This window comes from Marmota flaviventris, chromosome 9, assembly GCF_047511675.1.
Source record: "Marmota flaviventris isolate mMarFla1 chromosome 9, mMarFla1.hap1, whole genome shotgun sequence".
Classification (NCBI taxonomy): domain Eukaryota; kingdom Metazoa; phylum Chordata; class Mammalia; order Rodentia; family Sciuridae; genus Marmota; species Marmota flaviventris.
In genome coordinates, this window is record NC_092506.1 from 104,694,000 (window position 1) to 104,706,867 (window position 12,868).

The window sequence follows — 12,868 nt, forward strand, 5'->3', positions numbered from 1 at the left end:
AGGATTTACTCTTAAGCCTAGGCTGTACTGCCAAACTCGTGACAGCACTGAAATTAGTGTAACTTCTAATTCCTGGGTCTGAGCATCTTCCCGGTAACCAATCATACGAGTGCTGCTTCACACCTCAGATTCAAGCATTAGGGAAGGATTGTGTTGCATCACTCACAGTGCCTGGTGGGGGTGCAAGCGCTTAGTAGGCGCTCGATAAATGGTAAGTAGATAGGGTGAGCCACCGTGGAAAGGGAGGAATGGATGGATGATGATTTCAACCAACCAACCAAGCAGCAGCCTGCGGCCTCGCTACCACTAGATCGCCCCCCCTCCCTTGCCCCAAATAGGAGGACCCTCCATCCAGTTCTCCTTCTGAGTGACCCTCATCCAGCTGCGGCTCTGCGCTCTGTCCTCCCAGCCAGCAGGTGCCCCCAGGCCCCTGGCTCCTCCTCCTCCTCCTCTGTCACAGTCTCGTCCTCTCCCCCTCCTTCTGCTGCTTCCTGTTGCTGCGGCCCGGGCCTGGGTTGTGGGCGCCGAGGCGCCGGAGGCTTCCCGGTGCGCTCCGCAGGTAACCGCGCGGGCGTGCCGCCCGGCGGGTTGGGTACCGTCTGGCTCGGGCGCGGGGGTCCCAGCCCGTGCGGCCCGCGGAAGGGACCGAGGCGGGCGGGGGGCAGGGCCGGCCTGGCCTCGGGCCGGGAGGGACTCCTCCTGCCCGTGGGCGCCGGGGCCTCTGCGCCAGGCTCTGGGCGCCCGGCCGGGTGCCGGGATAACGGTCCAGGGCTCCGGGGCTCGGCGCCGGGAGTGGCCGCCTGCTGCAGGCGCGGCGGAGCGGGGATGTCACGGCGCTCTGCTCGCAGCCGGCCACGCCTGCTCCGAGAAGGAGCCAGCCCCTCGCCCTCCTCGCCTGCCCGGCCTGGGGCGCCCGCCGCCGCAGAGGAGCCTCGGCTTCCGAACCGCCAGGGCCATCGAGAGACCCCCAGTTCATCCACAACGCCGGCACCCAGACACGCAGCTCCCAAGGTCACAGAGTTGCATCTGCCATTTACAAATGTCCCTTCTTTGCTCTGGTGTGCCAGGGAATTAGGATTCAGAGAAGAGGACTCTAAAAATACTAATCGCCATGTCCAAACTGATCCGCCTTACTGGCCGTGACTCTGGCCTTCAAAAGGAAATAAGGGGAACCCTTCTTTTCATTCCGAATACTTTGTCTTTCTGTTCCTTGATCTGAAAATTGGCCTTGAAGTTTTGCAAAATTTGTCTTAGAACTCCATGTCAGAGCTGGACTGGACTAGAGAGTTCTCCAAGTCCTTTTTTTTCTTTCCTCCCGTTTATCTTCTGTTTTGTTTTTGTTTTTGTTTTAGGAAAAACAGTCTCTGCCGTTGAAGTGATTTGCCCACACTCATGCTGCTAGCTTAGGGCAGAGACCCAATGAAACTTAGGTCTTTGATGGACACCTGCTGTTTTCTTGAATGGAAATCTGATTTCAGATGAAAGCTGTACAGAACTTGACCTTCATAAAGTCCTCTCTGGATAACATTCTTGGGAGTGTCTTGTGTATTGAAGTGTGTTGGTCCACAGATACTATTTCACTTGTCAGAATAGGGTTAAGCACTAAGAGTAGCCATGCAGAAAATTCCTGCTGAGATGAGACAGATACCTGAAATATTTTTGACTTTTTTTTTATTTGTATTTTCAACAGAGGAGCTAGTGAATATTAATAATGGCATCTTGGTCATTTTTGGATTTTATTTCTGTATGGCCAAATTCACTCAATAGTTGTTCTTTTTTTTTTTTTCCCCAATAGTTGTTCTTGTCCAAACTTAAATTAAGTAAAAATTCCAAAGTGTAACTTTATGATTTTTGTTTCATTTTTTTAACTGAATAATTGCCTTACAGGTTTTTTTTTTACATCTCAATAAAAACTCCTCTTGTGCCTCAAAATTCTTGTTCCCTAGTGGTTGATTTGGATTTCAGAACAGACTACAACTTGGATTTTTCCAGACACCCTTCCAGGATGTCTGGACTCTTGGTTCAGTTCTATATTTTAGTTTACCTCAAATTTTGATTTTCACTGATAAACCCGTGACCCAAATCCAAACCTCAGCTGAATTTAGTTTCAGCTTAAAACCACATGAAACTGTCACATGTCATGTGACTTCTAGCAGAAACCAAAGTGTTGTGCTTTTTCATGAGAACTATGCACTGAGATTTTTGAGATGTGAATACATCATCAGATATATGTACTGTATTTTCTGGGTATTATTGTCAAAGGTTGGTCATTGCCAGAGGGTTATTGTTGACATCTGCTCATTATAATATGTTGTTTTAGTCAGCATTTGTGTCACTGTGGCCAAAATACTTGACAAGAAAACTTTGAGGGGGAAAAATGTATTTTGGCTCACGGTATCAGAGGTCTCAGTCCATAGATGGTTGACTCCATTGTTTTGGATCCAAGATGAGGAAGAACATGGTGGGGAAGGATGTGACAGAGGACAACCAGGAAGCAGAGAAAAAGAGAGAAAGGGATCTGTGAAGGGTGCACCCTTCCAGAGCACGCCCCCAGTGACCCATCTCTTCCAGCCATGCCCCACCAGCCTACAGTGACCACCCATTTAGTCCATTCCAACCAGGATGGACTGATTAGGTCACAGCTCTCACAATTCAATCATTCCATCTCTGATCATTCCTGTATTAGCAGACGAGCTTTGGGGGGACATCTCCTATACAAACCATAACGTATGATATTAGAATGCAGTTCCCAGTTTCATTTACAGTTTTCACCACTGGCCAACATGTTATCTCTAAGGACCCTGGAGTGGTACATATATAGCCATACTGCAATAGAAGATTCTTGTATATGTAGACAAGGAAGAAGCATTTCAGTAAAAGCGCTGCTTTTGAACTATTCGATAACAGTAATGAGGACCTGTATACAGAACACCCCAGTGCTGTTTTCTTAGGGTGCATCCACTGTTCTCTGGTTTTGGTCTTTTTGTCATAGGATGGCAGTGGCTCTGTGTCTGCAGGTGCTGTGCAGTCTCTGTGGCTGGCTCTCGATCTATGCATCTTTCTGTCACCTGAATAAGCACCGAAGCTATGAGTGGAGCTGCCGACTGGTGACGTTCACCCATGGAGTCCTCTCTATAGTCCTTTCAGCTTATATTGGCTTCATCGATGGTCCTTGGCCTTTTACCCACCCAGGTAGGTAGAGGACATTAGGAATCTTTCCATAGCGATTCATGATTTCGGGGGTAGTTTTAGAGGAATGGGATCAAGGTGGTGGAAGATGTGTTGGTTTCTTCTGAGGCCTCTCTCCTTGGCTGGTAGATGGCTGTCCTCTCATATGGTCACCCCGCTGTGTTTGTGTGTGTGTCCTAATCTCTTATAAAGACATCAATCATAATGGATTAGGGATCACCCAGATGACCCTATTTGAACTGAGTTACCTTCTTAAAGGTCCCATCTCTAAATATTGTCACATTTTGAGGTACAAGAGGCTAGAGCTTTAACATAAGAATTTGGGGAACACAATTCAACCCACAATTCCACTGGAATATTAAATATTAAATATAATATAAATATATTATATTAAATATAATATAAATTCCATAGATTTTTAAAAAAATTTCCTTAGATTCCCAAATTGAGTGTCCAAGTTTTCCCCAAATCTGTCAAATTGAGGTGAAAGGGTTTTTTAAGCTTTGTTTTATATGATGGTTCTTAATGGTTTCAAGCATATCAGATTCTTGCACCCTATGTGCTTGGACATGGGAATATCCTAATTTGGGGGGTTCTTTCCAGAGTCTGCTTTCAAAATGGTTAGTGCTACTAGTGTCCAATAACTTAATCCATTAAGTTAAGAAATTTATCTGACATTTAGGACAGAATGACCCAAGTGTGGAAATAGATCTTTATCTGGTTAAAGAAAAGAGGAAAGCCAGGCATAGTGGCCTCTTGCCTGTAATCCCAGCAACTCAGGAGGCCAAGGCAGTAGGATTGCAACTTTGAGGCCAGCCTCAGCAATTGAGTGAGGCTCTAAGCAACTAAAAATAATGTCTCAAAATAAAAAAATTAAAAAGGAACCTTAGCTCAGTGGTAAAGCTCCTAGGTTCAATCCCCAGTACCAAGAAAAAAAATTAAATTAAAAAAATAAAAGAGGAAAAAATCCTTGATTTTAATTGGAAGAACATACTGACTTGATTTTATAGTGTTCTATAGAGAGGACCCTGAGATTATTGACTGCGGAGAACACTCCTTGTTCTGATTCATTAGAACGGCATTTTCTGGGGCCAACATCATTCAGTTTGATAAAGATCAAGGTTTTAGATTTTAGTCTTTGTTGTTATCATTCAAAAGCTTGCGCCTGCCATAATTTTTTGTATCCTTCAGTGATTCTGTAAGGTTTGAAAGAACAATGTAGGATCACTGTGCAAGATGGCACAATCCCCTATTACTCAATTTGCTTCTGTCTTGGTTTGTTTCAGGCTCACCCAACACACCTCTCCAAGTTCACGTTCTCTGTCTCACCTTGGGCTACTTCATTTTCGACTTGGGCTGGTGCATCTACTTCCAGTCTGAGGGTGCCCTGATGCTGGCTCACCACACACTGAGTATCTTGGGCATTATCATGGCCCTGGTGCTTGGGGAGTCAGGCACAGAAGTCAATGCAGTCCTTTTTGGAAGTGAGATCACCAACCCCTTGCTCCAGATACGCTGGTTTCTCCGTGAAACAGGACACTATCACAGTTTCACTGGAGATGTGGTGGATTTCCTTTTTGTCGCTCTGTTCACTGGAGTGAGGATTGGTGTAGGAGCTCGCCTGCTTTTCTGTGAAATGGTCTCCCCCACACCCAAGTGGTTTGTGAAAGTCGGGGGAGTAGCGATGTATGCTGTGTCTTGGTGTTTTATGTTTAGCATCTGGCGTTTTGCATGGAAGAAAAGCATCAAGAAGTACCATGCCTGGAGAAGCAGGCGGAGTGAGGAACGGCAGCTAAAACATAATGGACATCTCAAAACACACTAGCCAAGGCTTGCTTCCGATATTGGATCGGACTGAGTCAGCCATGGGAACTAGGTCGGAAATCTGACTGTCGTGGAATCATGCTCATAACAAATTTCGGTTTCAAAAAAGGGCTAAATTTATTGATCACTTTGGTCAGTCTTCAAGCCGAGCATATACAGTATTAAAACAGTAACTTCTACAATGGCACAGTTGTGGAAAGTGAGAATCCTCAGTGATTGCTGGGAAGATGTCAGGATCATGAGGTAAGAACTACTGGCGTTTTCAAAACACAGTGACCTTGGGTCCTCTTATCCTTGGGAAGCATGATATTCAGATAGCCTTGAAAGAAACTGGAAGAAGTTTAGTACTGTTTCTTGTTCCTTTGGGAATTTCTTCAGCATATACTTGTTCCTGCTTTTCATGTAGCCCATTTATTTAAGTTCATTCCATGTACTATAAAGTGAGGGACATTCAGAAAGAGATGTACATTTGGCATTCTGAGCACTGATCAGAGAATTGTATCTGCTTAAACAAAACGCGATAAGAGGTGAGTGAAACTGGCAGTGGTAGGTGGTCACTTCCTGAACCTCCCTGTGCCCACTGTGTTGGAGGTCCCCAAGACTACCCCCTGGGTTCCATAATTTACTAGGAGGACTTAGAGGGCTCAACATACAGTCTCACTCACAACTTTGATTCATGATAGTAAAAGGATACAAAGTAAAATTATCAAAGGGAAAAGGCACCTGGGACCAAGGGAAACCAGACACAAACTTCTAGAGTCTTCTTCCATTTGGATCACACGGGATGTGCTTAATTCTTCTGGAAATATTTTGTGACAACATATGAGAAATATTGCCTATCAGGGAAAGTTATTAAAGACTCAGTGCCTAAGATTTCTACTGGCGACTGGTCATATAGGCAGCCTCTTGGCATGTAGCAAGATTCAAGATTCCCAAAAGGAAAACAGCATTCAGCACAAGCCCTGTTGTTCCCACACACACACAAAAATAAGGGACAATGAGCCAGTCTTTTAAAATTTTATTATTATGATGATTATTATTTACTTTTTGGTATTAAGGATGGAACCCAGGGGGTCTTTTCCACTGAGCTATATCTCTAGCCCTTCTAATTTTGAGACAGATTCTTCCCTAAATTGCTGAGGGTCTTGCTAAGTTGCTGAGGCTGGCCTCAAGTTTGTGATCACCCTGCCTCAATCTCTTGAATCATTGGGATAATAGGCATGTGTCACCATGCCCAGCTGAGCCAGGCTTATCAGTGAATGGTGAGAGCCCTTCATAATCTAAGTTCCCAGATGCCCATCAAGGGCCAACCTTGTAGGCCTTTCCGAGAAGAGCAGGTCGGGTCTGTTACATTAACTTTTTTTGCACAAAAATCATAAGAGCCAGAACTTTGGATATGAGATGAATGAGGTGTGGGTAGATTTACCGAGTCCTGTTGTACGGGTTTTGCCCAACCAGGAAAACTATGCCAGTTCTCGGGGCTTTTGTGCATTAATCTCCTAGGCATGAGAGGCCATGACTAAATTCCATAGGGATTTACCATGTGGATTCCACTGTGCTTGAGATGGGAGTTCAGGTTTCAGCTCTGAGTACGTGTTGCAAACTAGAACCAAAGACTTTTTAATGTGTGGCCTCAGGGTGATAAGGCTAATTTCTTTTCTTTTTTGCATTTCAGGTACGTTCCCTTTTAGTACTCTTACTACTTGTTGTCCTTTCTCTAAAACTGGTGCCAGTCTCTAAGAACAAACTAAAATGACAAGGCCAGTCTTGGAAGGGAAAAAAAAATTTTTTTTTTAGTGTGATAATCTTTAATCTCACATAGGACGAACATAAATACGAATTTAGAACAAGGGGTTAGGAATCAAGAATTCCTGAGTTTACTTTAACTGATTTTGCTATTCCCTTGCCAGATCATTTAAGCATGTCACTTGTCTACTCTTGTTCTCAATTTAAACCCCAGGTGAATGAATGAAATACTCTGTATTTCATAGAGATATTATGTGGCATTTTGTTAATGGAGGCCTTTAATGTAGGGTTTTTATGAAAAAGATGAAGTAGTATTTATTTATGTATTTATTGCTTATTTATTTTTACCATCTTATTTGATCAATGGTGATTGGTTAATCCGTTGGTGAGTAAGCAAATAGTGCTACCGAAGTCAAGGTCAACAGGAAGTATCAGTCCATGGCCACTGGAGATACTAACCTAATAAGTGGTCTTGAAAATGAAAATCATTGGCCTCAGAAACTGAGGACAGGGAAGGTCTAATACTGCATAAAGTTATTACTGCAAAGGAAAAAGTAACTTTAAAGCCACATTAAAACGACTGTAATTTAGTTAAAGAGTTTTGCTGGACATTGAAATAATCTGACAGATAGCGTCTCCACCTCTTTATGATTAGTATCCCTAAAATGTTGGTGAACTTCTTTCCAGCAAAATTGTGGGCAAAGTAGGATGTGGGGGAATGCTGATTTCAGCAAAAGCCTAGCAGAAAAGAGTGGCTTGGCGCATGAACTTAAAATAAAAAGAAAAAGCTGGCTGTTGAATTTTGGCACTCTGCAACCTGTTCCATACCAGACAAATGAATAGGCTTAATCTGGTACCAGTTCTTTTCTCCCTTACCCATCAGACATAAAGGGATTGCAGATCTTGCTGTTGGGGTACTCTCATGGGAATGTGTTTGTTTTTGTTTCATAATAAGAAATCTGAATAAATGCTGGGTGGGGGGATCCCTCATTTCAGCTCTTTTGGTTTTGTGCTAATAACTGAAGAAATTTCTCTGGGAGAAAAGTGTGAAATGAAGATGACTCAGCAGTTAAGGTGTTGAGTTTTTGCACTACAAGTAGATAAAGGGCTAATTAACCTGTGGTCTGGCCTGACAAAATGAAGTACTCATTTGCATTTGGATTACTATGTAATAATAACTAACACTGCTCAAGAAGGATTTATATTTCGATAAGATTTGTACTAAATTTTATAAAAAATAAAATAACATTTTATAAATTCAGAGTCTGCCCTTATGTCTTTGTTGAGTTTTGCCAAGAAGTTACAAAATAAATAAAAAGAGGAAAGAAGCCCAGTAGTTGCCTTTGACTTATAGAAATGTTGATTCCTGTTTACATTTACTGGTAAAATATCTCTAATCTGCTGTTTAACATTAATCATTCCTACAATATTTTTATTTGGGGGAGAGGCAATAACCAACATACAGAAAATAGTTTGCCAAAAGAGGAAGAACTTAATTCTTTCTAGTTCTGCCACCTGTTTGGGCAGTTCCCTTGAATATGATGATGTTGAATGGGTCCTTGAAGACAGGGCTTCTGGCCATCTCAAGGCCTGAACTTCCAGGGCCTATAACAGTCCTTGACACATAGTAGGTACATAATAAGCATGCTGAAAAACTGGATGACAGAATGAGGATGTGGTTTAGAATAACTCCTATTGGAAAAACCTCTCAAAGAGTCTGACTAGTGGTCTGGGTCACCACTGTCACTTTTCTGGGCATAGGACTCTAACCTAAGGGAGAGTATTCTATGTGGGCCAGCTTGACTCTTCTGAAGAACTTTCATACACAGAGTCTTTAGAATAGTGGCTCTACCAAAACTGTAAGTTGTTGCTTTTATCACTAGTGTTTTGTGGGTGATTATAGAGATTTTCATTATTAAAAAAAAAGTGTAGGGGGCTAGGGTTGTAGCTCAGTGGTGGAGTGCTTGCTTAGCATGTGTGAGGCACTGGGTTCACCACGTAAAACACCACATAAAAATACTGTGTGTTCATCTACAGCTAAAAAAAATTTTAAAAAGTGTAGTTCTGGGATGAATAACCATTAGTTTTTCAATTCTTTTTTTAACCATCTTCTGAAGCTTTCCCACAGCCTTCTTTGCTCACAGCTAGAACCTTAGGTCTGTTAAGTTTGGAAGGATCTTGACAGCCCTTTGCCAAGAGGTTTTGTATGCAAGGAAGAGAAGGTGAATTAGGAAACTTTCCCAGTTTGTTTTATTCCTGAAGCTTAAGTACTGAGGCACACTTGAATGGAAGATGGGAACTCATTTTTAAAATGCATTTGATGAGTCATGGGGTCCAATTCTTTCCATATGTATATTGTAACATTGTTAGAATAAGGGAAAACAAGACATTTAGTACATTTATGGACAATTTCTTAAGTTAGGGGATAAGGTGTGTATTTTGCCGAATATGGACCAATGGTGAACTCATTCTAGTTATGTATAGAAACAATTTAACTGGGAGTCTCCAGAATAGAATTGTCATGTTGGGATGCACCAGCAGGTGGCAATGTGTCCAGGTCTAATCATAGGAAAGTGGCTTGGAACCCTAATCTGCCTCTATTCTTTCCAAAAATAAACATTACAAAATTAGCTGGCTGTGCCCTGAACTTTAAAAAAAAAAAAAATCCAGCAAAAGGAGAGTCATCATTGGCTCTGTTTATCTTTTCTATTTTTTTTTTTTTATCCCTTTCGAACGTCAGCTTGAACTCATGCATCTATTCAGGGATAATGATCCTTTCATGAACTGTTGTGGAATGACTTTTAGAAACAGCATTGTTAAGAGGTAATTGTTTCCTCTCTCCACATCCACTGTTTATTAGACTGGATTTCCACAAAATGGCTGAAAGTCTCTTTACCACCGTCGCAGGTTGAATCTCAGAAGTCAGAAAAGAGTTGGATAAAAGGGATAGCTACTTTACACAGGAAGATTGGAGAACTATATTTGTATGTGGTACTCCAATTGTCACAATACTGAATAATTTCATCATAAAACTAGATAGTTATCTAAAGTGTCTACCCTGTACAGAAAGAAACCAGAAAAATAATTAAAATTAAGAAGGCTTCAGAGAGAACCGGATGCTATTTACTGAATATTTATACTTTATTTTCTTCTCTCTCTTTCCACAACAAGCTTGTTAAGTCGCTATGGAAAACACCATGCTTCCTCAATTTGGCAAATAATACACTTCGTTTTGCCAAGGCAAAACAGCCTAAAAGCAATATTTATACCAAGAAACGCTGGCCCTAGTCCCCAAATCCTTTCTTGCCAGCCCTTCGGACCTCCCTCTTCCAGCCCAACCCTGGCAGCCAAGGCTTGTGCGTGACGGGCCCCCTTGGAGGACGAGGCCAGCAGGTGCCTCAGGTGAGCGGTCATCGCCAAAACTTGTCTATGCTGGGGTTTGTTCCACGAGAGAAGGAGGCACCCGGACCTGAGCTCCCGTCCAGCAGTCAAAAGCATGTGATAAATGTTGTCAGGAAATATGAATAAGTACATCCTCCTCAGGAATAAAAGTTTCCAGGACAAGTGGGGCGGATAATATCAAAGACCCTATATCTTGAACTCCTTGGGATTGGAGGGAATGCTCCTTGAAGGTCGGCTGTGTTAAAGCCGACTCGGTGCAAGTCATTTTCGAAGGTGCACACCCCAAGCACTCAGAGGGCCGGAGAAACGAGGGGCCCTGGGTGGGATTCCCAGGACCAGTGGGCTGCCACTTCCCTCGGGCCCGCAGAACTACTTTTTCGCTCCCTCGAATATGGCTCGGCGGAGGCGTCCGCGCGAGGGCGGCGCGAAACCGAGACGGCGCGCGGGCGGCGGCTGCGGGGCGCCGGCGGCGCGGCGGAGGGATCCCGGTGAGGCGGCTTCCCGAAGTCAGAGGGGAGGAGGCCCAAAAAGTCGGCGGGGGAGGGGACGAGCTTGCTCCTTCGCTCGCTCGCGCTGGACGCGCCGGGGCCAGGGAAGACAGAACCGGAACCGGAACCCCCGCGCGCGCTCGTAATTGTCGCGCGGCCCCCACCGCCCGCGGCCTCCTCCGCCCTCCACGCGCGCTCCCGTGAGGGCCCCCAGGACCCGGCGTGCCGGCCTTGCGCTGGGAGTGCTGCAGTCGCCGCCGCCGCCGCCGCCGCTGCCGCCGCCGCTCCCGCTCCTGGGCCGGGGCTTCCAGGCCGGGCCAGACGGGGACTTCAGCTCCTCGCGGGAATCGTCGCCTGCCGGAGTGTCGGGGAGGAGCCGCCGCCTCCGGTGCCGACTGCGGAAGAGTCCGGGCCTTAAAGGGATGGGGAGCAGCCTGCGGCGCTGAGAGACCCGGTCCCTGTCACCTGGGGCTGCGGGACCCCCTCCCCCTCAGCACCCGCGACTAGACCCTGCGCTTGGATCCTGGTGGGGGCTGCGAGAAAGACCAGAGGGGCCCTGGGCCCGGGGACATGGGGCTGCTCGAGACCGGTGCGGGACGGCCCGAGACTCGGCCGAGAGTGCGGCCGCGAGCCGCCGGCAGTCCCAGATAGAGAGCCGGGGCCAGAAGGTCCGGTCCTGCCGCGGCTGGCAGTTCGAGGCCCGGCGACTCCGGAGCAGTAGGCGACGCCCGTCCCTGAGCCAGTTCCACCCCAGCCCCGGAGGGATTCTCAGGTCCCCTCCCCACGGCTCGCGGACTTCTCTCTGTGACGAAGTTTTCCCCTTGTGCCTTCTGGAGGATTTTATCGCTAGCTCTAGAACTGCCTTCCGCTGACTCTCTGGGTTTGTTTTGGGAAATAACTTGTTTTGCTCCAATCCGCATTCCCTTTCCTTGACCCTCATCAATCGGATGTTCTAGATGACTGAATGGAGTTTTGAGTTGGACTTTTGTGTCCCCGCCGGAATCGGGCCTGATCCTAGAGCACTGGGGGTGGGGTGGAGGTGTTACCTTAAAATGCAAGTTGGATAAAAGGAGGACCTCTCGCCAAGGGCCCCAATGAGTGGCACACAGTCGACTATCACGGACAGGTGGGTATGAATTCCTCCTTTGCTTAGCCTCGCTGGATTTGGCCCGATCCAACAGGAAAGTCAGTGATGGCAGATTGCCTTTGGCGGTGAAGTTGACAGGCATAGGAAAAAGGAGCTGTGCAATTAGTCTAGGGGTTCGGCCCAGTTATCCGGTTGATTGAATTTGGAAATGTAGTGCTTTTTGGAGAGAAACTTTCCCCGAGAAGAGTTAGGGGAAACCACGATTGTGTTTTTCTGTCTAAAGTGTGCATTAGAATTCTGTACCCATCTTGAAGCAAGAGGAAGGTCATTTTGGGTGAAGGTCAGTTCTTGAAGTCCATGGGTATTGGTGCATCATTGGATTTACTTCTTAAACATTGTTACATTTTTGAAATTTCTATCCTTGGACTTAATTTTCAGCCTGCTGCATGGTGATTTGTGAACTTGATCTCTTTTGAGTGTTGACCCGAAGTGTTTAATTATTAATTGTCTAATAATTTTCCAGAATGTTGACATTGCCAGTAAATCAAAGGCTCTTGCCGGAGGAGGCAGAATCCAGGAGCTGAAAGCAATGAGGGAAAAAACTGTGGGACTTGCCTTTAATTATATATTTTCATATTTCATCTCCCAGAAACATTTAAGTTTAAGGGATGGAAACTCTAAGCAAGGCGCAAGCATGGCAATTGGATTTTGTTTACTTATCAATGTTGCAGGATGGTGTGTATAGACTATGTGTGGTTGAACTGGAGTTCCCTTAGTCTTTAAGAGTTAATCATAAGTTAAGGGATAAAAGCATATTGCTTCCTTTACCACATTTTATTTCTGAATTTAGTTAGGACTATATTACTCCCAAATTTCAGTCAGCTCACTTTTATATTGAAGTCGGCCTTCAAACTATTACATCATAAAAATAGATCAAATAACTTGAATTTAAAGGCAAATCTCAGGTGAAGAGTGCAACAATAGTGTTCCTTCAGAAAGTAGTTTAATTTCCTAATAAGAGGGTTTCACCCAATTGTAAGACTCATTTGTTGATTTTAAAAGGGCCAAATTCCATTATCATACCATAACAGCTACTCCAGAAACAGAACTTCCTCTTCCTGTTGATGGCTTT

General features: G+C 44.9%; 2 protein-coding genes across 6 annotated transcripts in view; both read left to right on the forward strand.

The window, feature by feature from the left end:
- The first annotated feature begins 509 nt into the window (after nt 1–509).
- Tlcd5 (TLC domain containing 5) lies at nt 510–7,952 on the forward strand. The gene is made up of 3 exons (XM_027930462.2): nt 510–559; nt 2,993–3,192; nt 4,476–7,952. The coding sequence occupies exons 2-3, from the start codon at nt 2,994–2,996 to the stop codon at nt 5,012–5,014; spliced, it is 738 nt and encodes a 245-aa protein (XP_027786263.1). The 5' UTR covers nt 510–559; nt 2,993; the 3' UTR covers nt 5,015–7,952.
- Nucleotides 7,953–10,827: 2,875 nt separating this feature from the next.
- Arhgef12 (Rho guanine nucleotide exchange factor 12) overlaps nt 10,828–12,868 on the forward strand; it is a 158,115-nt gene continuing 156,074 nt past the window's right edge. For all 5 annotated transcript variants that reach the window (XM_071616777.1, XM_027930783.3, XM_071616780.1 and 2 more), the window contains exon 1: nt 10,828–11,775. In XM_071616777.1, the coding sequence (XP_071472878.1) occupies nt 11,744–11,775 (32 nt within the window). In that variant the 5' untranslated portion in view covers nt 10,828–11,743. The remainder of the gene's footprint in view (nt 11,776–12,868) is intronic.

Bases quoted from the DNA above. Each gene is read 5' to 3' on its own strand.
- Tlcd5 (XM_027930462.2), top strand. From the start codon at position 2,994: ATGGCAGTGGCTCTGTGTCTGCAGGTGCTGTGCAGTCTCTGTGGCTGG. The intron at 3,193-4,475 runs GTAGGTAGAGGA...GGTTTGTTTCAG, and splicing joins TTGGCCTTTTACCCACCCAG to GCTCACCCAACACACCTCTC.